Source organism: Panthera onca, chromosome D4 (genome assembly GCF_046562875.1).
Source record: "Panthera onca isolate mPanOnc1 chromosome D4, mPanOnc1 haplotype 2, whole genome shotgun sequence".
Classification (NCBI taxonomy): domain Eukaryota; kingdom Metazoa; phylum Chordata; class Mammalia; order Carnivora; family Felidae; genus Panthera; species Panthera onca.
The window spans coordinates 73,978,813-74,005,450 of NC_138351.1; the positions used below are offsets into that span (position 1 = coordinate 73,978,813).

Below are 26,638 nucleotides of genomic sequence, written 5' to 3' on the forward strand. Positions count from 1 at the left end.
ACATACACACAAAATCATAGTTACGCAAATAATTACAATTCAATTCCAGAGGGGAGGGAAGAACTTGGGGGCTCACATACAATCTGGTACCAGAAAGTACTTTCTTATCCTATGTTAGGCAGATAGAGTGAGGGGCTGATCACCTCAATCCAATCCAATTATAGGCTGAACTGGTTAGGGAAGATTCATAGATTTATCAAGAGTTGATCTACTTCTGGGTTGTCTCTATCTCAAGCATTATCTTCCCTGACTTTTGATTAAGAACCTAAAAGGTCTCTGACTCCTTGGTCCTGAAAGTTCTGCCCATCAGACATTCTGAGCTGGGTTCTCCTCCCCCTTAAGTTCAAAATCTAGCAAATGTATTGAGATGAAAGTTGTTGCTTGCTGCTTATTACAGGTACTCCCCCTACAGTAGGACTTTATCTCCTATGCACCACAAGATGACAGAAGTTTCCCTCTGCCTTTCTGGCACAGCCTCTGGACTTCCACGCCACCCCAGAATTCTGCAAATGTCCCATGGGGAAAAACTAATCTTGTGTTTGGAGCTCCTCTAGCTTCTGCCAGTATCTCTTTCCCCCAAGAGGTCTCTCTGATTGGGCCATACCTGATGCTTGGTCCACCCCTAGGCACATCAGCAAAAGAACCAAGAGAAGGAAATACTTGGCTCATCGGCTTTTCCCTCTTTGAAATTTTAGTTCCTCTAGTCCACGTCTTTTCTAGAGCTCTCCAGTGAATTTTAAAATATAATTTTTGCAATTTACCTGCTTTTTTTACAATTGTTGCAGTGGGAATTGCTGCTTGCCATAACCTACTGCATCTTATCGGGGCTGAAGGCTGGTGGAGTCTCAATACCAGATTTTTAAAATCCAATGGCAACTCCTAATGAATTAATACATCTGGATAATAATCATGGATGGCTACTACATAACAAAATTAGGGATAATTAGACACTATGTACCTCTGGATGAGAGAATGAAAGATTTAAGGGACATGGTAGCCAACTGCAATGTATGGACCTTATTAGATCCTGATTAAAACAAACTAAAAAAAAAAAAGAGAGAGAGAATCAGGTAAATCTGAACACTAGCTGGTAGTGAATGAGATCAAAAAATTATTGTGGGTTTTTTTAGGTGATAATTGAATAATGGCTATGTTAGGAAAAAGATCTTGGGATATATACTAAAGTATTTACAGGTAAAATTGTATGCTGGAGATGTAGTCAAAATAAGACTAAGAAGAAGGAAGACAGGCTGGAATTAAGATGAACTAAGAAGAGGGGAGCCTGAGTGGCTCAGTCAGTTGAGTGTCTGACTCTTGGTTTCTGCTCAGGTCATGATCTCATGGTTGTGACGCTGTCCATGGAGACTGCTTGGTATTCTCTCTCTCCATGTGCCCCGTCCTAGCATGCGCTCTTTCTCTCTCTCAAGATAAATAAATAAACATTAAAAAAAAGAAAACGATGGAACAAGATTAATAACTGTTAGAACCTAGTAATGGGTTTCGGGGGGTTCATTATTCTAGTCCCACAATTTTTATGTGTGTTTCCAAATTTCCAGTTAGGTTTTTTTGTTTGTTTTTAATACAAATGAGTGTTGTCTATTACATTAGTTACCTGAACAGGCCATCTTATCTAGGTCTCTGAGTGTCTCAGGAGCATGGCCCTTAGTTCACTGGACCTCTGAAATTCCATAATTTCTTGGGCTGCTCTCACCAACGTTTAAAATGTTCTGGAGCAGAACTTGAAGCTAGAGACAACCCACACAAGGAAATCAAGTCTCGGGGCTGCTACCCATATCTTCTTTTTGATCCAAACCAATAGTATTCTGTGTGATCAACTACCCAACTCATTGTCAAACTTTCAAAGGATAAACACCAGTCATTAATTCAGGTGTAAAGACAGAATGCTCTAAGTAGAACACTAAGTGTTGTTCATTACCTAACAAAGGATTGTCCTTAGTAAATGGTTTACTCTAAAACTCTCCAAAGTCTTAAGCTAGTTCCATAACACAAAGGTCAAACTTAAAAGACTGAATGGTTGCTTTGTTTTAATGCACAATAGTAAGCAAGACAGGACTATAACTATTACTATGTACCTTGTATTAAAAATTCACATTCAATACAAACAAACAATCATTCTAATCCTCTGATACGTGAGACACTGGGCAAGCGTAGGTACAAACCAGCTCAACAGTATGATCTGGGACACCTGAAAACACACAAGAGTTCTCACCTCTCTGGCTGTGTGGTTCCCCAGGACTGCAGCACCAAACTTGCCCTGCTTTACATACTGACCGTTTGTGCTAGAGAAGCAAGAAAAATAACAGGTATTACTAGTAATTCTTTAAACTCAGCTTTCTCTTCTGCCATGTAGAAGTGGGGAATCTAGTCATTCAGTCTCAAGAAGACAACACAGGTGAGCAGTTTGTAATTTAAAGCTCTTCTACAACTTCTTTACTCTCTAAATATCTATTCATAATATCTCAGTGAAGTGGCTTTCTTTCAGCACTTAAGGCGGCAGTTGTTGAGGGTACAAGCACTTCCTAGTACACAAGGTATACAAGATAACGGCTTTTCAGGGTTTTACATACCGAATTCTCGAACTGAAATGTTCAAAAGCATTACTAATACTTCGCCTGTGGAAGGACTGTGCAGCCTAACTGCAGTTTATTTCACAATGAACAGAGGCTTATTGAGAAAAGATGGGCACCTAACCCCACCGCCAGAGAGCACTCCTTCTCAGCTACTTACTATCGATACGCATGGACTGCAGTTGCAACCAATACGGTGGAAGTGCCTGTTGTACTGGGTGCTGGTTTTGGTGTTGCCGGATTTCCTGAAGACGAAGAAAAAAACAAAAGATGTCATTCATGTCTTTGCTGAAACTGATTTTAACCACTAAAGCGGCTTCAAAATTCTTGTTTACATTTTACAGTTAAGTGGTACAGTGCTTTCATGACCATTAGCCTTATCTGATCTGCAAAACAACCCTATGACCTCATCTGGGGATGAGGACACTGAGGCCCTAAGCACCCCAGTGTCTTACACAATGATAGCAGCAAGCCTAGGACTAGAATCCAGGACTCTGCCTCCACTCCAAACACAGCAAGGTCCTATCCCATCTACTTCCTTTTCTCCAATATTTGGCCAGCTATAATAAACATAAATAAAGTTATTTCTCCTGCCCTTATTTTGGGGTAGAAAATTTATGATGATACTCAGGTCATATCCATTACTTAACTTTTGCAGGGTACAGGGTCACATTAGTGTTTTAAAACAGTATATTTAGGGGTGCCTGGGTGACTCAGTCGGTTAAGCATCTGACTTCAGCTCAGGTCATGATCACATAGTTTGTGAGTTCAAGCCCCGCGTTGGACTCTGTGCTGACAGGTCAGAGCCTGAAGCCTGCTTCAGATTCTGTGTCTCACTCTTTCTCTGCCCCTCCTCTGCTCACGCTCGGTCTCTCAAAAATAAACATTAAAAAAAATTTTTTTAAATAAAACAATATATTAAGAGAAAACTGCATATTTACACTCACCACATGAATGTGGGGAGAACACTGGTAAAGGCAAGAAACCAAGAACTTACTTTCAAAAGTATCCTTGCTTGATTTCTTTCTTTCTTTTTGTATTGTTAAAAAGATGACAAGTTTAAAATGGAGTCACTTATGCTAAAGCCCCAGGGCACCAAACGGAGACTAACTCATAGTTTTGGCTCTCCCTGAAACAGAATCTTAAACCAGTTAATCAGGAATTCCCAGCTCAGCACAAGTCAGACAATCTGCATAATAGACCCCTGCCACCCACTAAAGGAAAGTAATCCTGCAATAGCGATCTTGCTTTTTTGCCTCCTGTAACTTCCTCGTTCCTACTTCCTTCTCTCTGTGAGTCCTTTTCCTTCAACTCCTCAGAGCTCCTTTCTATCTGCTAGATTGGAGGCTGCCCAATTTTATGAATCACTGAATAAAGTCAGGAAGATCTTTAAAATTTATTCAGTTGAATTTTGTTTTTTAACAATATTGACACATCTTTTTTTCTGATTATAGAGTGCATGTACTCTGTAATATGCAAAACTTGGCAAATGGATAAAGAAGATAAAAATGACCTGTAGTCTCACCAGTTAAAAATAAAAGTTCATAATTTGATGTATTTATTCCTAGTTCCTTTTTCAAGACAGCTTTCTTTCTATATTTTTTTAAACAAAATTAATACTCCAATTTGACAATCTCCTTTTCTTACTTAGTATTAGTATTTCTTTTAAAGCATTCTCCAAAACAAATATAAAATAATCCTAAAAATACTTTTTGTTGGTTACATAAAATACTATGTTATGACTCTACCAGAACCTATTGAATGTCTTATTATTTGACATTTCTTTGGACTGTTTCTAATTTTCCTCTATTATAAATAATGCTATGGTGATCATCCTGAAAACACATTTTTGTATGTACCACTAATTACTTTCTTAGAACAAATTCTTACAACTGGAATTATGGAGTGAAGAAGTGTAAAACATTTAAAGGTTTGTTACATCCTGCCCAAATGCCTTACGGCATCAGTTTACACCCCTACCAGCAGTGCGAATATGCCAGCTTTGCACCCCTGCTAACAAGAGGGGGCTGTTTTTTTAAATCTTTACCAACGAAGCTGGGCAATAGAAAAAGGGAGATACCAGGTCATTGTTGTTTTCATTTGCATTTATTGATTACAATGAAGCAGAGATGGAATATTTTCTATAGATTTGTAATGGTCATTTGTTTTGTTTAGATGAATTGCCACTTACGTTGATTGCTTACTGTCCTGTTATTCGTGTTTTCCTTATTATTTTGTAAAAACCTACAACATAGTTGTTAATTCAACCGCTACTGTCCAGTTGTATGTAACACTACAATAATATTTTTCTCTTGATAAGCTGTAAGAAAAAAAGTAACTAAGGTCAGAGGCAGGTTATTAGGACAAGTGTGAAATGCTGAGAAAAATTACTGTCTGCCCAAGGTCAGCCTAGCATCCTCCTTCAGGATAGAAGCTTAGTTCAGCTTCTCCCACGATACTCTTCTGGTTGTCTAATGCCCTGGAAAGGGAAGGTTGTTCACGGAGTTGCTAGAAGGTAAGTCAGGTGCTCACAATCGTGGGATCTTATTGGCTCAGCACTTCCTTCTCTCTGAAATCAGTACTGCAGATTCTTTTTTTCAACGTTTTTTTTTTTTTTTTTTTTTTTTTTTAATTTTTGGGACAGAGAGAGACAGAGCATGAATGGGGGAGGGGCAGAGAGAGAGGGAGACACAGAATCGGAAACAGGCTCCAGGCTCCGAGCCATCAGCCCAGAGCCTGACGCAGGGCTCGAACTCACGGACCGCGAGATCGTGACCTGGCTGAAGTCGGACGCTTAACCGACTGCGCCACCCAGGCGCCCCAGTACTGCAGATTCTTGAATTCCCCACTGACAAGGACTTTTAATATGTGCTTTCAAATCTTTTTTTTTTTTTTTTTTTGAGTAAAGTTTTCTTGAACTATAGTTTTTAAAGTCTGTTCTTTCCCCCTTTTTTCCTTCCTGTGTACACACACACACACACACACACACACACACACACTCTACGTATTGGATCTTCTTTGCCATCTTTAATATTTATCACACTTTCTTTTGGAACATTTTTATCTCTCAAATTTCTTATTGTTTAAAAATGCCCTTCTGTTAACCTTCTGTTTCTTCAGGCATGATCTGCTCTTTGTATTCATTCTTGTGTTCCTGCTCGTTTAGCCTTCGTTTCTGAAATAATTCTTACGTCTCTAATTCTTGCCTGAGTCTTGTCACTTACTTCTGAGATTTTCTAATTCTCATTTCATGTCTTACATTACTTTCTTAATGTTAAACAGGTGGTGGTAGTTTTTGAGAAACATTCTCACAGAATCTCTACAGCTCTCACTGTAGGGATATTATTCTGTTTCTTGCTCTCTTTGTTCTTATAATTTTACACGGAGTTGGATTCTGCTAAGTTCCTACTGCTCATTTTAACGTGAAATCTGCTTTTCTCAATTTTTAGAAGGAGATAGGGTTCAAGTGGCTTTCCTAACTTCATAGAGCTCCCTCTTCTGTTGCTTTTGCAGAGTTAAAAAATATGGTGGCTCCCTCCTGAGACTTCCTGATTCTATTTCTATCCCTACTTTTATTTTTATTTATTATTTTTAAATTTTTTTTAATTTTATTATTTTAATTTACAACCAAATTAGTTAGCATATAGTGCAACAATGATTTCAGTAGATTCCTTAGTGCCCCTTACCCATTTAGCCCATCCCCCCTCCCACAACCCCTCCAGAAACCCTGTTTGTTCTCCATATTTATGAGTCTCTTCTGTTTTGTCCCCCTCCCTGTTTTTATATTTTTGTTTCCCTTCCCTTATGTTCATCTGTTTTGTCTCTTAAAGTCCTCATATGAGTGAAGTCATATGATTTTTGTCTTTCTCTGACTAATGTCACTTAGCATAATACCCTCCAGTTCCATCCACGTAGTTGTAAATGGCAAGATTTCATTCTTTTTGATCGCCGAATAATACTCCATTGTGTATGTGTGTGTATATATATATATATATATATATATATATACACACACACATTTTCTTTATCCATTCATCCATCAATGGACATTTGGGCTCTTTCCTTACTTTGGCTATTGTTGATAGTGCTGCTATAAACATCGGGGTGCATGTGTCCCTTCAAAACAGCATACCTGTATCCCTTGAATAAATACCTAGTAGTGCAATTGCTGGGCTGAAGGGTAGTCCTATTTTTAGTTTTTTGGGGAACCTCCATACTGTTTTCCAGAGAGGCTGCACCAGCTTGCATTCCCACCAACAATGCAAAAGAGATCCTTTTTCTCCACATCCTTGCCAACAACTGTTGTTGCCTGAATTGTTAATGTTAGCCATTCTGACAGGTATCTCTTTGTGGTTTTGATTTGTATTTCCCTGATGATGAGTGATGTTGAGCATTTTTTCATGTGTCGGTTGGCCATCTGGATGTCTTCTTTGGAGAAGTGTCTATTCATGTCTTTTGCCCATTTCTTCACTGGATTATTTGTTTTTTGCGTGTCGGGTTTGATAAGTTCTTTATAGATTTTGGATACTAACCCTTTATCTAATATGTCGTTTGCAGATATCTTCTCCCATTCCATTGGTTGCCTTTTAGTTGTGCTGATTGTTTCCTTCGCTATGCAGAAGCTTTTTATTTTGATGAGGTCCCAATAGTTCATTTTTGCTTTTGTTTCCCTTGCCTCTGGAGACGTGTTGAGTAAGAAGTTGCCGTGGCCAAGGTCAAAGAGGTTTTTGCCTGCTTTCTCCTCGAGGATTTTGATGGCTTCCTGCGTTACATTTAGGTCTTTCATCCATTTTGAGTTTATTTTTGTGTATGTGTAAGAAAGTGGTCCAGGCATTCTTCTGCAAGTCGCTGTCCAATTTTCCCAGCACCACTTGCTGAAAAGACTGTCTTTATTCCATTGGATGTTCTTTTCTTCTTTGTCAAAGATTAGTTGGCCATACATTTGTGGGTCCATTTCTGGGTTCTCTATTCTGTTCCATTGATCTGAGTGTCTGTTTTTGTGCCATATTATTTTTTAATTTGAGAGAGAGAGCACAAGTGGGGAGAGGGGCAGAGAAGGAGAGGGAGGGGGAGGGGAAGGGGGAGGGGGGAGAAAGAGAGGGAGAGGGAGATGGGGAGAGAGACAGACAGAAAATCTCAAGCAGGCTCCATGCTCAGTGTGGAGCCTGACTCAGGGCTCAATCTCACAACCCTGGGACATGACCTGAGTTGAAATCAAGAGTAGAAGGCTCAACCAACTGAGTCACCCAGGTGCCTCATCCCTACACTTTTTTTTTTTTTTTCTAATTTTTTTTGGGGGGGGTTATTTATTTTTGAACAAGAGAGAGAGAGACAGAGCACGAGTAGGGAAGGAGCAGGGAGAAGACACAGAATCTGAAGCAGGCTCCAGGCTCTGAGCTGTCAGGACTGAGTCTGATGCAGGGCTTGAATTCATAAACTGTGAGATCATGATCTGAGCCCAATGTGACCACTTAACCAACTGAGCCACCCAGGCACCCCACCCCATCCCTACTTTTATTTGGATCTTCTCTTCTTCACTTCTAATATATCCCTATCTTCTTCAATTTTAATTCCACTCCCAGAAGGTTCTTTTCAGTGTGGGGGCCTGTCCTGGAAGGCCACGCTAGGGGGTGAGTTTCAAAAGTTCATAGGAGCAGGGCACCTGGCTGGCTCAGTTGGTAGAGACTGTGACTCTTGATCTCAGGGTCATGAGTTCAAGCCCCATGCTGGGCATGGAGCCTACTTTTAAAAAGAAAAAAAAAAAAAAAAAATAGCTCATAGGAGTGAGACTACTCTAGCTCTTCCAGTCCCCGTTATCAACCCCTTGTACTTAGCCACAATTAGAGTGGGCAAAACGCCTTCCAGTTTCAGCTTGGCCTGCCATATTTTCCAAGAACATTTGGTGGCTACTTGGGGTTCTCCCATTTTCTGATGGAGATATCCCACCACTACCCTGTATGCTCCCACGCAAATGCTGATACTACACAGCCTTGTGGCTTGTCCAGACCTGCTTATATTTTGGGATATTCATGAAGATACCTTTTCAACGGGTGTTGTTGTAAATGTTATCCATAGGTTTGTCTTTTGTATCTGATGTTTTTACATAAGATACAAAATGTAATGTTTTTACATTACTGTGTAGGTAATTTTTAAGCTGAAATGCCTCTATAATTTCCCTTTAAAAGTGTAATTAGCTCATAGTTGTTGTTTTCTGATTAAAACAAAATCAAGTTACCTCATTGGGTGGAGACTGGGGTTGTTTATTTTAATCCACATCCATTAACTCAACCACTTTAAATTGAGTCAGAATCACACTGCTGATGAAGAGATATGCCAGAGGAAATGTAGAGGCATAGCCTACTAGAAATCTGGCCAGGTGATGGCTTGGAGAACAGGACCAGAAATCTACACCAAAGATGCTAAAAGTGACAGGTAAGATTTAGAGCAGAGGTCAGCAAACATTTTCTGTACAGGGCCAAACAGTAAATAATTTAGGCTTATGGGCCATATGATATCCGTTGCAATTCTTCGAAACCCTCAATACCCCAACAACATCCTCAGGGCCAGCATTGTGCCTAGTATGTAAAAGGCACTCAATACTTTCATCTTCATTCAGGAAACACTTAATTTAATGTCCCTTACCATCTGTTCTGCTTAGGGTTATTTCTATTGGTCCTTCATTCCTCTTCAGGTTCTTACACAAAGAAAGCAAAATATAGAGGAAGAGCTTTGGAGTGAATCAGGTTAGGGTTCAAATTTCAATTATGTCACTTACTGCTGTAGGACCTTGATGGAGTCCCTAAACCTCTCTGAGCCTCTAAACTGGGGGTAGTCTTACCTATTTCACAGCACTGTTGAGATAATTAAACAAGGCAATCTATGTAAAGCATCTGAGACCAGACACATAGCAGGCATTTTAGAAATATTAGTTGCCCTTTTCTCTCCTTTCATTCAACAAATGTTCATTCAATGCATCTCCATCACAATGAAGGGTACGGGGGATATAGCACTGAGCATCACTGTCTAACTGGGAAAAATTCACTGTCAGGATACATCTAACCTATCCAGGTAAAAGAAGTGAAAAGCAGCTCTTCCTTTTCGCCAAAACATTGGACAGTGCCTACTTAGAGTGCCTCAGGCAGTTTTAGAGAGTGCTGTTCACAGGAGGTAAAAGAGTTTGCCTGAGACCTCCCTCCATTAACTTCCGACAAAGGACACACTCTGTCCAGCTGCTGGAATTCGATCTCAGAGCTTAGAGAGAGAATGCACCGCTGGCGGTGAGCTTGGCCAGACTGATTGAGGCATGTCACTTTTGGAAGGCTGTTCATCCTTCCAACTAACCTGTTAGGGGCCAATCGTAACCTCATAACTTACCTGTTGCTGCTGTTCCCTGGCCTTTCTTAGGCTGCTTTGGGGCTGTGTACTGGAAGAATTCATTTCCGTGGCCAGCAGATGCCTGATCCAGGCCAAAAAGAGAGGCCAATCTGGCACTGTTAGTAGAAAATGAAAATGACATTTCATTTGACATATCTCAAACCCGGAATTATTATGAAAGCTGCTCACCTCCAACTTTGAACGAATACCTCCTTGATTGTATATCCTGCCATTCAATACTGGAAGTGACAGCTAAGTGTCTTCAAAATCAAGATTGTATTTCTGATCTGAACAGCATCAGCTGACCTTGCCTGTCCTCAGGACTTTGATCAAGGCATTTCTTCTTTTTGGACCTCAGTTTCTCTGTATGTAAATTGCGGTGATTGGTCTAGATGCTCTCTGTGGTCTCTTCAAACCATAAATTCTTGCCTTTAGCAAGTCATAGTTTCCTACCTTTTACTAATTTATTACACTGAAATAAAACTGTACTCCATACTTACTCCATCAAACAAACATGGTCCTACCATTTCACCTAATAGGCAGAACCATTCTTTTACCATCCCTTGCAATGAATCCTATGCCCCAACCATTCCAAGGAAACTGCTCTTGCTAAGGTCACCAACAACCTCTTTGTTACTAAACACAGCTTATCAGTCATTATCTTATTTGGTCTTCATGCTGCCTTTTTACACTGTCAACTAATTTGTTCTTCTTCAAACAAACTCTTCCCTTGACTTCTGGGGGGATATTTGCAGGGGTGGGAGGAGGAACTGGTCCAAGTAAGACATCAAGAAATGCTCATGGGATCCTTCTCATCTTCCCATGTCTTTGGCTTCTTGTTTAGCTCCTTGAACTCTTCCTCTTTTGCCCAACCTTTTTTTTTTCCGAGAGAGAGAGAGAGAGAGAGAGAGAGAGAGAGAGAAAGCAAGCAAGTGTGTGAGTGGGGGAGAGAGGAGAGGGTGAGAGAAAGAGAAAATCTTAAGCAGACTCCCTTTGGGGGGGGGGGGGTTCGATCCCATGACCCTGGGATCATGACCTGAGCCGAAATCAAGAGTCAGGACGCTCAAGTGACTGAGCCACTTAGGCGCCCCTGAACCAAAATTCTACACTCCCAGAAAGAAGGCAAGGTGCAGTACAAACCATACTGTTTGCATAAACACTTTAGGCACAGTAAGTCACTTCATCATTTATGGGAAGCTTGTATCAGTGTGTGGAACTGTTTACCAATTAAGTTCCCAGATGCCAGCCAAGAGCCAACCTTGTAAACAGGACTTTCTAAGGATGATGTTGTCACATCCCCTGTGTTAACTCTTCTGCAAACATACACGGCCAAAACTGAAATCTGGGCATCATCCCTGCCTTTTACCCCCCTGGTGTTCATGACCAACCCCTGAGTCCATTTGATTTTACTTGCTCAGTACTTTTTGAACCCTTGCACTTCCCATTCTTACTACCACTTGCCTGGTTCAGGTCACCATCATATCCATCTAGCTTAAATTACTCCAATAGCCTCTTGACTCACCTCCTTGCCCTGGTCTTATCTGCTTCTTATCCATTCTCCCCACTGCATTCACAGTTTTCTTTCTAAAAACTAAACTTGACCAAGTCTCTTCCCTACTTAAAACCCTCAATAACACCTCAACATTACCAAGATAAAAATCCAAACTCCACAAGATGGCTTTATAAAGCCCTTCAAGACCTCACCTCTCCATACTTTCCCAGCTTCCTATCTGACCACTTCTCATCTCCAACTGTGTGCTACACAGAACTTTTCGTTTCTCAAATAAGGCAAGCTCTTTCTAATCCCTAGCTTTGGATATGCAGTTCCCTCTGCTTAAAACATTCTTCCTCTTCCTTCTTTCCCCTGGAAGCTGCCCCTAATCTCAAATCTCATCTAAGTTAGATGACCTTCTTAGGAACTCCCATAGGAGTCTTCTTCCTTCATTCAAGAAAGATGTATCAGACACTGTGCTAAATGCTGAGTATATATTGATGAGCAAAACTAGGTTCTATTTTCAAGGAGCTTATATACTCTAACAAAGAAATTGGCATTACATAAAGAATAATTGCAAACTATAATATGAGATATATATCAGGCAGCTGTTGTATGGAGTTATACTCCACATAGATTAATATAAGTTATCAATCAGTAATTATATAACATGATAATTGACAATTTATTGTAATCACCACTTGACTGAATATTTTGCCTAGGGTCTGGTATGTAACAGGCTCAATAAATGAACTCAAAGTCTAGTCTAGCTCTGAGCTCCTTTTCTCCAAAGGCATCTTTGGTTTAGGTAATGTAAATATTGAGGGGTGCCTGGCTGGCTCAGTTGGTAGAGCATATGACTCTTAATCTGGGGTTGAGTTCGAGCCCACATTGTTGAGTATAGAGATTACAAAAAAAACCCAAAAAAACAAAAAAACAAAAAAACAAAAAAAAACAAAAAACAAAAAAAATTTAAAAAGCACACACACACACACACACACACACACACACACACACAAAACCTTAAAAAATATATTGAAACTACACAGCTTTTTCGGGTCTTTTCCCTCAATAATTTTAAAGTTTAATACATACTAACATTTTGCAAAATAAATTTAATATAATCTGCAACTACTACCCTGTTCTTTCAAGATAGTATACTATAAGTTTCCTGTAAATGGGACCAACAATGCCTACTTTAAAGGACTAAGAGGTTTAAATGAGATTTCAAGCATAAAGAGCAGTACTGGCCTAAATAAGACATCAACAAATGTTAATAAAATTAAAAGGAAACCAAGATTTCTCCTTTTATGGAGACAATCTGGGAAGATTCCCTAAAAGAATAAGATTCTGGGAGATTTGGGCAATGCCTTTAACACAGTGAAAAATTTACAAAACTTAGAACCTAGTTAACATAGAAGAGTTTATGCACAAATAAGTGACAAGAAAAGAATGTCCTTGTTATCTTTAGTATGGGTATGGGTATTGGATTTGCTGTTTTAATTTTGCAGGTATGTTTTTCTCAAGGGAAAGACAGAAATGTCATGTAAACTATGTTTCCATAGATGCTCTAAAGGCCAGCCTTGATGACTGCAAAACCAATCCAAAAGCCAGGTCAACCCAATTATCTTTCAAATCCATTCTATTTTCTATTAATTTTCTTAGATAAACTCTATATAGACTTAGGGGCATAAGTTTCTTGTAAATTATTATTTTTCTACTTCTAAAGTATTCTCAAATGTACACATTTCTCTTTGGTAGCAAGAATGGGCTTGCTAACTCTGGACTTGAGTCTATGTTTATAATTATGGGAAGTCATCATGGCACTAATTACGTTTTAAAAATAAATGTTAGCCAATGCATTTAGTTGCCAAAGTCTTTATCTAGCCTTAGTTTCATACTCCTTTTCTTTTCTCATCAAAAACAGTAACACACAGCAGTTATACTATATTAATATATTTTAATAAAAAGGGATTTTTTGTTGTTAAAGTATTTCTTTTTTTTTTTTTTTAAGTTTTTTTTAACGTTTATTTTTATTTTTGAGACAGAGAGAGACAGAGCATGAACAGGGGAGGAGCAGAGAGAGAGGGAGACACAGAATCTGAAACAGGCTCCAGGCTCTGAGCTGTCAGCACAGAGCCTGATGTGGGGCTCAAACTCACGGACCGTGAGATCATGACCTGAGCCGAAGTCGGACGCTTAACCGACCAAGCCACCCAGGCGCCCCTGTTAAAGTATTTCTTTTATGAACTATGGCATCAAACACCTACTTTTACAACAATAATAATGGGCACATGGCAGTCTAGTAGAAATCTGATTGCCTGATTTCAAATCCAGGCTCTTTCACTTTATAGTTATGTGATCCTGGGCAACTCATCTCTCTGACCCTTAATTTTCCATGTGTAAAATGGGTATAATAGTAAAAACCACCTAATTGATCAGTGGGGAGAAGTAAATATGATAATGTATATTTATACTTAGTATGGTACCTGGCATAGAGTATGTATTTTAGACACATGTGCATATTTCCTGTTACCTAAAAATGTTGCTTGAGGGTGTCTGTCAGTTAAGTGTCTGACTCTTCATTTCGGTTATGATCTCAGGGTTCGTGGGTTCAAGTCCCATGTCAGGCTCTGCGCTGTTAGCATGGAACCTGCTTGGGGTTCTCTCTTCCTCTCTGCCCTTCCCCCACCTTTCTCTCTCAAGAATAAATAAATAAACTTAAAATATATATATATTTAAAATGTAATTTGAACTCAGATACCCCTGTGAGGGAGAAAGCATGCTCAATCAGGGCACAAACTGACCTGTAACTATAAAACGCTATTAGCATAAATACAAAAATATAGAACTGGAAAAGGTCTCAAAGATCACCTAGGGCAAGCCTAATATTTAATAGACTAGGGTATGGAGAACCAAAGATGAGAAGTGATTTGTCTAAAGTTACACTCCTCACTGGGGGCAGAATCAACATTAGAATCTAGACTTTTCTGTATCCTTTACAGAACCTAAAATACTTTCTGATAATCAAGTTCCGTATTTATCTTTTTTTATGCATTTTTTTAATGTTTATTTATTTTTGAGAGAGTACGAGCAGGGGAGGGGCAGAGAGAGAGGGAGCCACAGACTCTGAAGCAGGCTCCAGGCTCTGAGCTGTCAGCACAGAGTTCAATGTGGAGCTCAAACTCACAAACCGCAAGATCATGACCTGAGCCGACGTTGGATGCTCAACCAATGGAGCCACCCAGGTGCCCCTAGATTTCTCTTTTTTCTACCTCTACACTGGTGGCTTCTCATTACTATGCTAATCAGATTTGCCTACATATACCTTTTATTTAGTCTAAAACATGTATTACATAAAAACAAGTATTTACATATCTGGCCTCTTAAAAATGCTTTGTGATTATTATTACTGGATTGGTTTTATTCCACTACTAAACTGGGAGTTTCCTAGGGGCAAGAATTGTGCCTTATTCCTATCTGTATTGGATGAAGTGAAGTACCATACACTTAAGCAGACACTCACACATTTCTTCATTTCAAAGTCACCATGGTAGGAAAAGAGCCAAAAAAAAAAAAAAAAAAAAAAAAAAGGCAAGCTTCCTGATTACTACTTCTAGGTTAAGCATGGGTTTGAAGAGGCCTGGAAACTGGAACACAGATTATCAATCATCTTGACAGCCATCCAAGACACTAATGCTCCCGCTTCTACCAGGCCTGAATATCCTAAATGGAATCAAGGCAAGTCAAAATACATGAAAATTAATAAGCAAGTATATTTACAGCAAACTACAGTTATAAGAGGAAGTGGAAAGCAACTGCAATACCCACTGTCATATGTTCTACTTCCTCAGGAAAAAACAAAGAAGGAATAGATAAATCAGAGACTGCTGGGAAAACTTACGATATTCTCAATCTTAAATTTGATTTGTTTTTTCTGGTTATTACTGGGAATAAAAATAAGTTATATGCACAACTTTGTTTACTAAGTCTTTTATCATTCAGGTAGCTGCTGTCTATGTTTAAGAGCATAGATAAATGCCCAGGACTAAAATGTTTCATGTCCTTGATGGGCCTACTCAGAAAAGCAGCACAGCTGAGCCACCAAGAACTATCTCCGGCCAGCAATCTGGCAAAGAGCACATGACTGTTTTTATCCTGTCCTTTTCAGTCAGTAGCAGACTGCTCACTGCATAAAAGTTGGGAGCTCTAACATTCGTTTATAGACTTCTCCCCAATATTTTCACCTAGTGAAGAATGTGAATTTAAAGTATCTCTTATAGGGGCACCTGGCTGGCTCAGTTGATAGAGCATGTGACTCTTGATCTCGGGGTTAGGAGTTTGAGCCCCATTTTGGGTGTAAAGATTACTTAAAAATAAAATCTTAAGGGCGCCTGGGTGGCTCAGTCGGTTGAGCGTCCGACTTCGGCTCAGGTCATGATCTCACAGCTCATGGGTTCGAGCGCCACGTCGGGCTCTGTGCTGACAGCTCGGAGCCTGGAGCCTGCTTCACATTCTGTGTCTCCCTCGCTCTCTGCCCCTCCCCCACTCACACCCTGTCTCTCTCTCCTTCAAAAATAAATAAGCATTTAAAAAAATAATAAAATTTTAAAAAATAAATAAAATATTAAAAAGAAACTTTTTTTAAATACTGATTCAAAAGGCTCTTTCCCTCTTTTAAAAAATATATCCTTACTAGTTTTTTTATCCACTTATTCTAGGTTTGGGAGATGTTTGTTACAGTCTTCTTTATTAATGTGTCTATTTGTCCTTTTATATCTTGTAGTTTTGCTTTATGGAAGTTGCTGCTCTACTACAAGAAGCCCTCAGCTTACACAGTTCCTACATGCAGCATCTTCAGTTAGTATGTCTTAATTAAACTAATACTCGTCCCTCAACAGCACAGTGCAAATTTCACTTATAAAGGTATATTAACTGTAAGTAAATGCATAAAGTGCAAACTTTGCAGCTAGCTCTTCAGTCCACAGATCACTACACGACAGACACACGTATGATCAGTGACCAAGAGTGTCATTTCTTTCAGTCTGTTGGTGACTGGATATTGCACACCTGTTTTCCAGTTCAAGAGACAAAGAGCAAAGCATGTGCTTGTGCTGTCTTGTCTCCCAGTGATAAACTTATGCGACATTTTACAAAAATAGATACTCAAAAGAGGGAATTGGCCAACAAAGATAAAAGTGCAGCACAGAAACTAGCATGATAATGCTGGCAGTGAAATTTGGGTCATATATAAACGAAGTTATAGAAGAAATGTAAACTGAGGAATTGACACCACTGCTGTTTGAGAGACTCTAGATATAGAGTCGGAGGAATTTAATGAAGGCAAACATCAATATAAATAAGTGGTTATGACAAATGTCCTAGAATAAATGACAAGGCAAAAACTTCACATTAAAGGAACTCTTACAAGTATTTTACAACATTGAAAACACAAAGGATAAAATATCAGAAGCTGATCCAAACTTAGAAATATGACAACTTCCCAAAACAGAAAAAATGCTCACTCCATATCATAAGTTATACAAAGAGAAGTCAAGCACTTGACTTTTTTTCTTGATAAGTTTTTTTTTAAAAAGAAATAAAACACTAAATCTCAATGTACCAACAGTTTGTTTCAACCAAAAATTTTAAGGGCTGTGAAACAATTATAATCTTTCCCATTGATTATTAAGCTTGCTTTGTACAGTTTCAGCTTGCATGGCCATATTTACAGTAACTCACTACCATGCAAAGTAAGTTCTCCCCATATTTAGTTCTTATTTCCCTACATGCTTACCGGCCCATTATTGTCTTAGTGGTATCTTGTTGTGATTTTGATTTGCATTTCCCTAATAACTAATGATGTTGAGCATCTTCTTACATACTTATTGTCAATTTGTACATCTTCTTTGGAGAAATATCTATTCAAATCTTTTGCTCTTTTAAATTGGGTTCATCTTGTTATTTTTTAACTGGATCTAATTGCTAGCTCATCTAATGGGTTTTTTTTTGTTTGTTTTAAATAGGTGAGTTAGGCCTAAATCAAAAAGCTGACTATGTCAACAGCAACTGGCTGGACTATGTAGAAATTTTAGTGTTTTAGGTAGAATAGGGAAAAAGGAACCAAAGCATTGCTTAACTCTTTTTTTTTTTTTAAATGTTTATTTATTTTGAGAGAAAGAGAGAGAGATGGACAGAGCGTGAGCAGGGAAGGGGCACGGAGGGAGAAACAGATTCTGAAGCAAGTTCCAGGATCCTAGCTGTCAGCAGAGCCTGATGCAGGGCTTGAACTCACGGACCATGAGATCATGACATGAGCCGAACTTGGACGCTTAACCAACTGAGCCACCTAGGCGCCCCTCAAAGCATTGCTTAACTCTTAAAATAACTGAGTAACTGAAAGAACCCAAAGTGGAACTCAGTGGATGTGGGCCATTCAAAGTGAAAGCAAGGGTGGAATGGGGTGGTGAGGTGTGAAGAAAGGACTTAAGAGTAGGTAATACAAATTCAGTCACAGAGTAAGTCAAAAGATCCTATGGAAGACCAAGACAGCCAGAGTCATTTTATGGTCATTCTTGTACTGAACTCTCCAACAGGAGTAGAAGCATCTTGAGAGCAGGCACAGAAGCTTAATCTGTTAGTAGTCAGTAAGATGAGGGGTGTATGTTGATGTATTCATCATTCTCTGTACATTCTTAAATTTGTTAAACATGTGTTCAAAAAAGGCTCTTCAAGGATCAGGACTGGCAGCTCACTTTCAAAGGTCAAGCGGTCTACTGACACAACCTGAGGGAAAAGGCTAAACTGATTATCAGAACAGACAAAATCCTGCCACGTGAAGACTTGTGCCCCAGGCTAACAGACACAATGACTGGGGACAGGGAATAGCAACCGCTGTCTCTTATACTGGTTTTAAGCTTTAGAGTGCAATTTCACAACTATCATTCATTCAACAGGCACTGACGGAGCACACACTAAGTACAGCGCTGAGCTCTAGACATAGATGAACGACCTAAGCAGTCCCTGTTCCGTCAGGGTTCATAATCTAATAGGTTCGGTGTTGCAAGGATGGAGGTAATCAGCCTAGCTGTGGGAATAAGGAAGAGAAAGCAATGCATTCTGCTTGGGTCTGTCGCGAAAGGACCAAAAGGTGCCATCTGAGCTAGGCCTTGAAGGATGCTGCAGCTGACCCAGAAGGGCCAATTCTGAAGTGTCACTGCCTTGTCCCCGGGGAACAGAAAGTGTCATATCGACCTCAACTGACTCCTATAAAAACCCTGAGGCAGATGTTCTCATCAGTAATCCATTTCACAGAAGGAGAAACTGACCCACAAAGCAAAAGGCGAACCCTAGGGCCATACTGAGTGCCAGGGGACATGCCGGGTCCAGAATCGAGGTGGACAGATACAGCGCAGTTGCGAACTCTGCCGGGATTCTGAAACCTGTAGAGCACCGGAATGTGGCAGGGGTCTGGACCCGGAAGTAGGGAAGAAGTCTGAGAGCGACCCCTCCAACCATTTGCCCGGTTCTCTCAGCCACGCCCTCGGTCCCACGCTTCTCAGTCACTCACCCGCCGCTAGGCGAGAGGAAGTCGGTGTCGTCTTCGTCTCCCGCACCGAACATCGCGGTGCCTTTCACCCAGCCGCAAGGGGGGCAGTCGGAAGGTTTTCGGGGCCTTTCCCCGCTGACGTCGTGAAATGCCGCGGCGGCGTGCTGCTTTCCGGCAGGACGAACTCTCGCACGGTTGATCGGCCGGGAGGGGCCTAAGGTCTGGAGAAGGTGGGGGAAAGGCAAATGGGAGGGCCTCGCAGGCACGCGCGCCAGTGACGTAAAGCTTCTCCAGCCTGCAGAGGCGGTGAAATCCGCGGGAGCTCCAAAATCCTGCGCAGGGATTGGCCAACGAGGCAGGGGGCGGGGCAGGGGCAGGAATCCGCGGCCTCGGTGGCTGTCGTGGACACGTCGAGCCGGGCATAAGTGGAGGGGGCTTCCGAAGAGTCGTGCGATTGGTGACGGGTTAAGGTTCCAAGAGGGAGGTGCCGGTGGCAAGACTGGATCTGGAAGGTAAGCAACTCCCCCGCCCCCCCCCCCCCCCGCCCTCTCCCACCTTTGGCACAGGAACAGTCCTTTCGCCTCCGGGACAAGGACCCTCCATGCGACTCTAATCCGCTCTGTGAAAGGAGAAAGGGCCCGAGACTGGCAGACTGGAGAACTGCGCTTTCGGTCAGGCCCCACAGTGACATAGGGAGAGTGACCTTGGGGCAGGGTGTTCGGTGCCTCACTTTCCCCGTCTATAAAACGGGCTTGACGTCCCTATCGCTTGTGCCCTGTGGCCGACCTCACTGTTTATTCAACGGGCTATTTGTCCACTAATTCCATGTGCCGGCTTGGTCAAGAAGCTTTTAGACCTCAGAGGTCATCGAATTCAATCCCAGTCCCCTCATAATCCCAGAATTTGCAATAGGGAAACGGAGTAATAAACCCTTGGATGACTAGTCCTAGGTCACACAGAGTAAAGGGCAGGCAGACTGGGGCTGGATCCCTCCTCCTCTCTTGGTTCAGGAGTTAGCAAGCTGATGGGTGAGCAAGAACCTTATCAGGTTTTAAGCACTGTGCACCTTTACGGAGTGCTCATTGCTGGACTGAGGCATACATCTTTAGAGAATTCCCCTCTCGATGCAAGTGAGGTGCAGAAGAGCTGGGATATTCTGGGGGTGAGTGTTGGAAAGGAGAAAACTTTAGAAGCGCAAAAATCCCAGTCCCAGTCTTGGTCTGGGTTTTGCTTCGTCTTCTTGCCACAGACCTAAGTCAACATCAGTTGTTGGGGACTTCTCTTTCTTCAGTTTCCACCCTCTCTGTGTCTTGTGTAAGTGTTTCTTTGACTAACCTGGTAGAGTTACTGAAACCATCTCTGGTTAGGCCTGATTTAGCCAAGGTGTAGATGAGCAGATAATGTATCGTCCGTTTCTTAAACAGTTTTTTAAAGTTTATTCTGAGAGAGAGAGCGCAGGAGGGACAAAGAGAATCCCAAGCAGGCTCCACACTGTCAGCGCAAAGCCCAATGCAGGGCTGAAACTCAAGAACTGAGATATGACCTGGGCCAAAACCAACAATCAGACGCTTAACTGACTGAGCCACCCAGATGCCTCTGTAGCATAGCATCCGTTTCCATAGATCTCTTTCACTCAGGGCTTCTCCCAAACAGCTTAGTATAACAAGTGTCCCTTACCTGAAAGTTTTAGTCTGTTAACATGATACTGAAGTGAAGTGATTGATAGTGATTCACCTCCTAGAGAACTTCCCACCTCTTGGTACTTCCCTGGTTCTGCTTTTTATTATAGTTTGTGTACTTGTACTAAAGTGTGAGCTCCTCAAGGGCAGGGACAGTTTTATTCATCTTGAGGTCACCTGTGCCACAGAGTACTGTACCCTCTTGGCAATAATGGTTTCTTATTCTTTGTTACAGTGAGTAATGGAATTCATCCTTGTTCCCATTCCTTAACTTATGCTCTTAGGATTTTTTGCACGTGGGACCCAGTGAGCCCAGCAATGACTCTTGCCTTCCAGAAAGATAGATATGTTTGTTGTACTAGCTATGAACAGTCAGGGTTGCTTAGTCTCTTTTGGTAATTGAAGATGATTTTACTATTGTTTAAAGCTCTAGGGGAGGGGAAAGAGGGAAATAGGATAGCTAGAAATATTATGTGTTACTAATTTTTGTTAGGATTCCTTTGTTAAACCGAGGGATGGGGCTGTGGTCTGCTTCCTGTGTTTATTTTAAAGATTAAGATGGTTAAAGCAGTGAAGGCTGACAGTGTGAAAACAATGATGCCACTGGAACCTAAGCACTAGAACTGGAACCCTTTGCCATAGCTCTGTTTAGAATATGAACTTGGCTATCTCTCAGGGAAAGAAAGAATGAAATGCATAAGTAATTTACATAGCTCTTTCTAATTCCTCTTCCTCGTACTGATCATTGTCATTCCAGCACTGAAACATCAGAATAGTGTTTTATTTCTTTTTTAATGTTTATTTATTTTGAGAGAGAAAGAAAGATGGCTAGTGGGGGAGGGCAGAAGGAGAAGAATCCAGATATCAAGAGCCAGAAGCTGAAACCAACTGGGCCACCCAGGCACCCTTGAATAGTGCTTTTAAAAAATGCTAAAGGATTGGGACACCTGGGTGACTCAGTCGGTTGAGCAGCTGACTTCAGCTCAAGTCATGATCTCACTGTTTGTGAGTTTGAGCCCTGCATCCTGCTCACAGCCGTCTGAGGAGCCCACTTTGAATCCTCTGTCTCCCTCTCTATCTGTCTGCCCCTCCCCAACTCACACGCACTAGTTCTCCCGGTCTCTTAAAAATAAACATTTTTTTTTAATGCTAAAGGATCATTTGAGTGCTTATCTTGAATTCTTGAGTTGGGAATGTTTTCATGCAGGGTATTTAAGTAGCCTTTTTAGATAGGCAGGAACATAAAATCTGGATCAACATTTTTGAGACACCACAAACATGCATGCCTAGGTCACCATTGTGGGAACACAGCTGCTAGTTCTGATCAGCTGTATGAGAAAGGGGAAGATAATGGTAAGGCGTCCTCAGTAAGATTGGGTACACTAAAAAGCCACTGTCTTCCTGAACTGGAATATTGGACCAGGAATCAAGAAACCTGAATTCCCATCCCAGCCCTTCTAACTCACTCTGAGCTTGGGCCAGACTCCCTAAACACTTTGGGAGTGAATTAGACCCAGACATCTATTAAGTACTGTTGAGGATGCAGAGGTAAGTAAAGCACAACCCTCATCTCAAGTGTGAATTAAGCATTTTTGTTTGTTTTAAGTACACAGTTTTTAGGTGTATTTATAAAATGGATTGACCCCTGAAGATTAGCTAGGAAGTGGCAATTTTAACAATTCCTTTCAAATTCTCAGTAATTTTGCCATAGAGATGATAATTCTTGTATATAAGCACACCCATACTAGTCTACTAGTGAATGCATTGTAAATATTAAACTATAAAAACTATTAATGTTTAAAGTTATAACCAGGTTAGATCATAGGTGTGGTGATAGTGATATGAATTGAATATAGGTTTGGGGGAGTTGGTATAGTGTTCTTTCTGTTCAGTCACTGAAAACAGAAGAATGTCAGAACCCAATTCAAGAAATATCTGAAAACCTTCTATGTGTAAGGCCCTGTGCTGGGTATTGGCAAGGAATAGGAAAACGAATAAGTCATTGCCCTCAAAGTGCTTATGGTTGAATAGCGGGGATAATTGAAGTATACAAATAATTTAGAAGACATAGCAAAGTAAGTCCCATAAGTAGAAATTAATTATTGTGGGATTTCAAAGGAAGAAGAGATCATATCTGGTTTGGTGGAGTTTGTGGGTCTAGATAATGGCCTTTGAAGATGACTGGGGTGGTTCCTAGTGAAATGAGAAAGTAAGGTTTTCCAGGTTGAGGGGGTGGCTTTGGCAAAAGCAAAAAGGCAGGAAAGAAGGCACGAATTTCTTTTTCTTTTTCTTTCTTTCTTTTTCTCTTTATTTCTTTCTTTCCTTTTTTTTTAAATTTTTTTTTTCATGTTTATTTATTTATTTTGAGAGACTGAGCGTAAGCAGGGAAGGGGCAGAGAGAGAGAGAGAGAGAGTCCCAAGCTCTGTCAGTGCAGGCTCAATCTCGAACCTAGAAGTCACAAATTTCTTATGGCACAAGAGTTGCCCTTTTATCTGACGCAGTTAGGGCCAATAGTTGGCCAACAACAAAAATAAGTTAAAACAAGGAATCATTCAGATATTAGTCACACACAGATCTTAAACATTTAATTTTAACTTAAAGCATAAACATCTTTTTGCCATTCTTTAAAATAAGCTGTTTCCAGGCTGACAATGTGTTACCTGCTTGGGATTCTCTCTGCCCCTCCTGTGCACACCTGCTTGTACATGCCCTCTCTTTCTCTCAAAATAAGTAAATAAATAAAAAAGAATAAGGCTTTTCTTGGGACACCTGGATGGCTCAGCCCATAGAGCACCCAACTCTTGATCTCAGGATCACGAGTTCAAGCCCCTCATTGTGCGTGGACCCTACTTAAGAAAACAATAACAACAACAGAAACATTTAATAGTTTTCATAAAATAAGCCTTTTCTTAGGGTGTGGGTCCCAGAGATCTGCAAACTATAGCATGGCGGCCAAATCTTGTCCTAGCCCTCTGTTTCTGGAAATAGTGTCATTGGAACACAGCCATGCTTATTTGTTGCCATATTATCTATGGCTACTTTGACTTACAAAGTACAGTTGTCTGTATCTGTGTGACTCATCTTTATCTAGTCTTTGCAAAGCTTTCAACTTGGTTTTCATAGAAGTAACTACCAGAGAGTCTATGTAGTATGGTAGCTAAACTCTTAATGTCTGGAGCCAAATTGTTTCGCCGTTTATTAGTTATGCAGTCCTTGAGCAAGTTGCTTGGTTTTCTCCTTTGGAAAAAAGGGACAGTGACAGTATCCAGTCTCTAGGGATCTTGTGAAGATTGTATGAGTCAATTCATGTGGAGCACTTAGAACAGCATCTGGTAGGTAGTAAGAAAATATTAGCTGCTGCTGTTGTTTTCCTCTTCTCACTTACATTTAATTGCTTTACATAATACTTTATTAAATTATATTCTTATAACAGTAAACACAATTGGCATAAGTTGATTTCTTTTTTTTATTAATGTTTATTTATTTTTGGAGAGAGACTATGCTCACATGCCAGTGGCGGAGGGACAGAGAGAGGGAGACAGAGAATCTGAAGCAGGTTCGAGTCTCTGAGCTGTCAGTGCAGAGCCGGAGACAGCCTGATGCAGGCTCCAACCCACCCACTGTGAGATCATGACCAGAGCTGAAGCCGGATGCTTAACTGAACTACCCAAGGCCCCCAGTTGATTCATTAACAAACATACCTGATACTCTTGATAAGCACACAAATTCCCTAAGGGAATCCCATGATATTAGAAAATAGCCAAGGGGCACATGGGTGGCTCAGTTAAGCATCTGACTTCAGCTCAGGTCATGATCTGGTGGTTCATGAGTTCAAGCCCTACGTTAAGCTCTGTGCTGACAGCCCAGAGCCTGGAGCCCGGTTAGGATTCCATGTCTCCCTCTCTCTCTCCCCCTCCCCCGCTCATGCTCTGTCTCTCTCTCCTTCAAAAATAAATAAACATTAAAAAATTAAAAAAAAAAAAAAGAAAGAAAATAGCCTGGTTACTGTGTTATTTAAATTGGTTAAGAGAATTCTGTGAGGATGGTTTGCTAAGAGTATAAGACAGCAGGAGCGCCTGGGTGGCTCAATCGGTTGAGTGTCCAACTTCGACTCAGGTCATGATCTCACAGTATGTGTGTTCGAACCCCACGTTGGGCTCTGTGCTGATAGCTCAGAGCCTGGAGCCTGCTTCACATTCTGTGTCTCCCTCTCTCTCTGCCCCTCCTCCACTCACATTCTGTCTCTCTCTTCTTCGAAAATAAACATTAAAAAATTTTAAAAAAATATTGTAGGACAGCAGAACACATCAGGAAGTAGTGGATTAAGATTGAAAAGGAGAGCAGGGCCATATTTGTTTAATACTTTGAAGGCCAAGGGGATAAGTTTGTATTTAGCCATGTGGGAAATGGGATTATTTATCCTACATGACATGAGTTATATGAAAAAATTCAAGTGGTTTAAGAGTATATGATGTAGGGGCGCCTGGGTGGCGCAGTCGGTTAAGCGTCCGACTTCAGCCAGGTCACGATCTCGCGGTCCGTGAGTTCGAGCCCCGCGTCAGGCTCTGGGCTGATGGCTCGGAGCCTGGAGCCTGTTTCCGATTCTGTGTCTCCCTCTCTCTCTGCCCCTCCCCCGTTCATGCTCTGTCTCTCTCTGTCCCAAAAATAAATTAAAAAAAAAAAAAAAAAAAAAAAAGAAGAAGAGTATATGATGTAAAAAGTAAAATTCTCTCTAGCTCTGCCCCATATGAGTATCCACTTCATTTTTCTAACAGTCCTGGAACGTGGAGTTGACCCGAGGACTGAATGAGATAAGGCATGGTAAACACTACTGGGTGCATGGGTATTAGCTGTTAAAAACCTCAGTCCAGTTTTTCTTCGGATTATAATCTCAGTTTTGAATGAGAAAAATAAAGGTTCTAGACTGTAAATAAAACTAAATGCTCTAAAGGGAACAATTTTGCCATACTCCTAGGAGTCTCTGAACCTTGTTCTTTGCCTCTCCCGGTTCTGGTTTGGCTCTGCGTTGATCCCTTTTTGAAGTGCTGCAAAACAGAAGAAGGTGGCATAATTATCACTGGAAAAGCAAGTGTTTACAATGGCAAGATGACTTGAACTGGTGGAAGATGTCAGATAAATCAGTGACCAGTCATCCCCCAGATAACTGCCATTTAAGGTTGGCAAGCCTGGCACGATTGGGGGATGGGGAGGGAGAAGGGAGGGCAGGTTGATGATGCTGGCACTCCCACAGGCAGCTTTTAGCATAATAAAGCCACTTTAAAAATCAGAAGTTTTTTGTAGATCATGACTAAGTATGAGAAGTCATCAAAAGTGTGATACTTAATACTTTAAAATGAGCCTTTTATGCCAAAAGAAATCTTACAGTAGGGACTGGGAAGGAAATGCTTTTGAAGTTCCATTGCTTTGAGTCATATCATTTCAGATTTAGGTGACCTTCCCAAGCAGAGGAGGGGCCCATCCTTAGGAATGCAAGGCCCTGCAGAGAAGGAAACCTTTGAGAAGGGTCCACCCTACCTCTTTTCCTTTTACACAAAGGCCCTAGGCTTCTGTATACAACCTGCTTTTGTAGGCTGAGGACATTATGCAATACAGTATACTGACATGGAAACCTGCATTCCAGAAGTAAATGGATAAATGGTTTGGAGGGAATCTCTATCGAGAGCAGAACTCTAGCGACCAGTGACACGTTAAAGCACCTTTTTTGTTAGTCAGGTTGAGTCTTTTCTCTAAATAGGTAGTAGAGGTGCTGTGAAAAATGTGCTGTTTACACAATTTTGAAGCAGTTTAAGAGCACCTGGAACTTAGTCTTTTGGTTTATAAAATAAAAGGCAAAGGAATGCTAAGTATACCCCCACCCCCACCCTGTTCCTCTCTCTTTCCTTTTTTTTTTCCTCCTACCTTTTCTGATGGCTTTTTATCAGCTCCCACACAGCC

The 26,638-nt window shown here is 40.9% G+C and overlaps 2 protein-coding genes across 5 annotated transcripts in view; one reads left to right on the plus strand and one right to left on the minus strand.

Annotated features, from left to right (window-relative positions):
• FKBP15 (FKBP prolyl isomerase family member 15) overlaps positions 1-19,179 on the minus strand; it is a 57,774-nt gene extending 38,595 nt beyond the window's left edge. For 3 of the 4 annotated variants that reach the window (XM_060608969.3, XM_060608968.3, XM_060608967.3), the window contains exons 1-4: positions 19,025-19,179; positions 9,963-10,078; positions 2,749-2,833; positions 2,231-2,300 (exon numbers count right to left, since the gene is read on the minus strand). In XM_060608969.3, coding sequence (XP_060464952.2) covers positions 2,231-2,300; positions 2,749-2,833; positions 9,963-10,078; positions 19,025-19,077 — 324 coding nt within the window. In that variant the 5' untranslated portion in view covers positions 19,078-19,179. Of the gene's footprint in view, positions 1-2,230; positions 2,301-2,748; positions 2,834-9,962; positions 10,079-19,024 lie in introns of those variants that run through there. The other variant, XM_078436566.2, reaches the window with a different exon arrangement.
• A 174-nt stretch (positions 19,180-19,353) lies between these two features.
• SLC31A1 (solute carrier family 31 member 1) overlaps positions 19,354-26,638 on the plus strand; it is a 40,691-nt gene continuing 33,406 nt past the window's right edge. The window contains exon 1 of the mRNA XM_060608971.3: positions 19,354-19,515. The gene's annotated coding sequence lies outside the window, so the exon portion shown is untranslated. The remainder of the gene's footprint in view (positions 19,516-26,638) is intronic.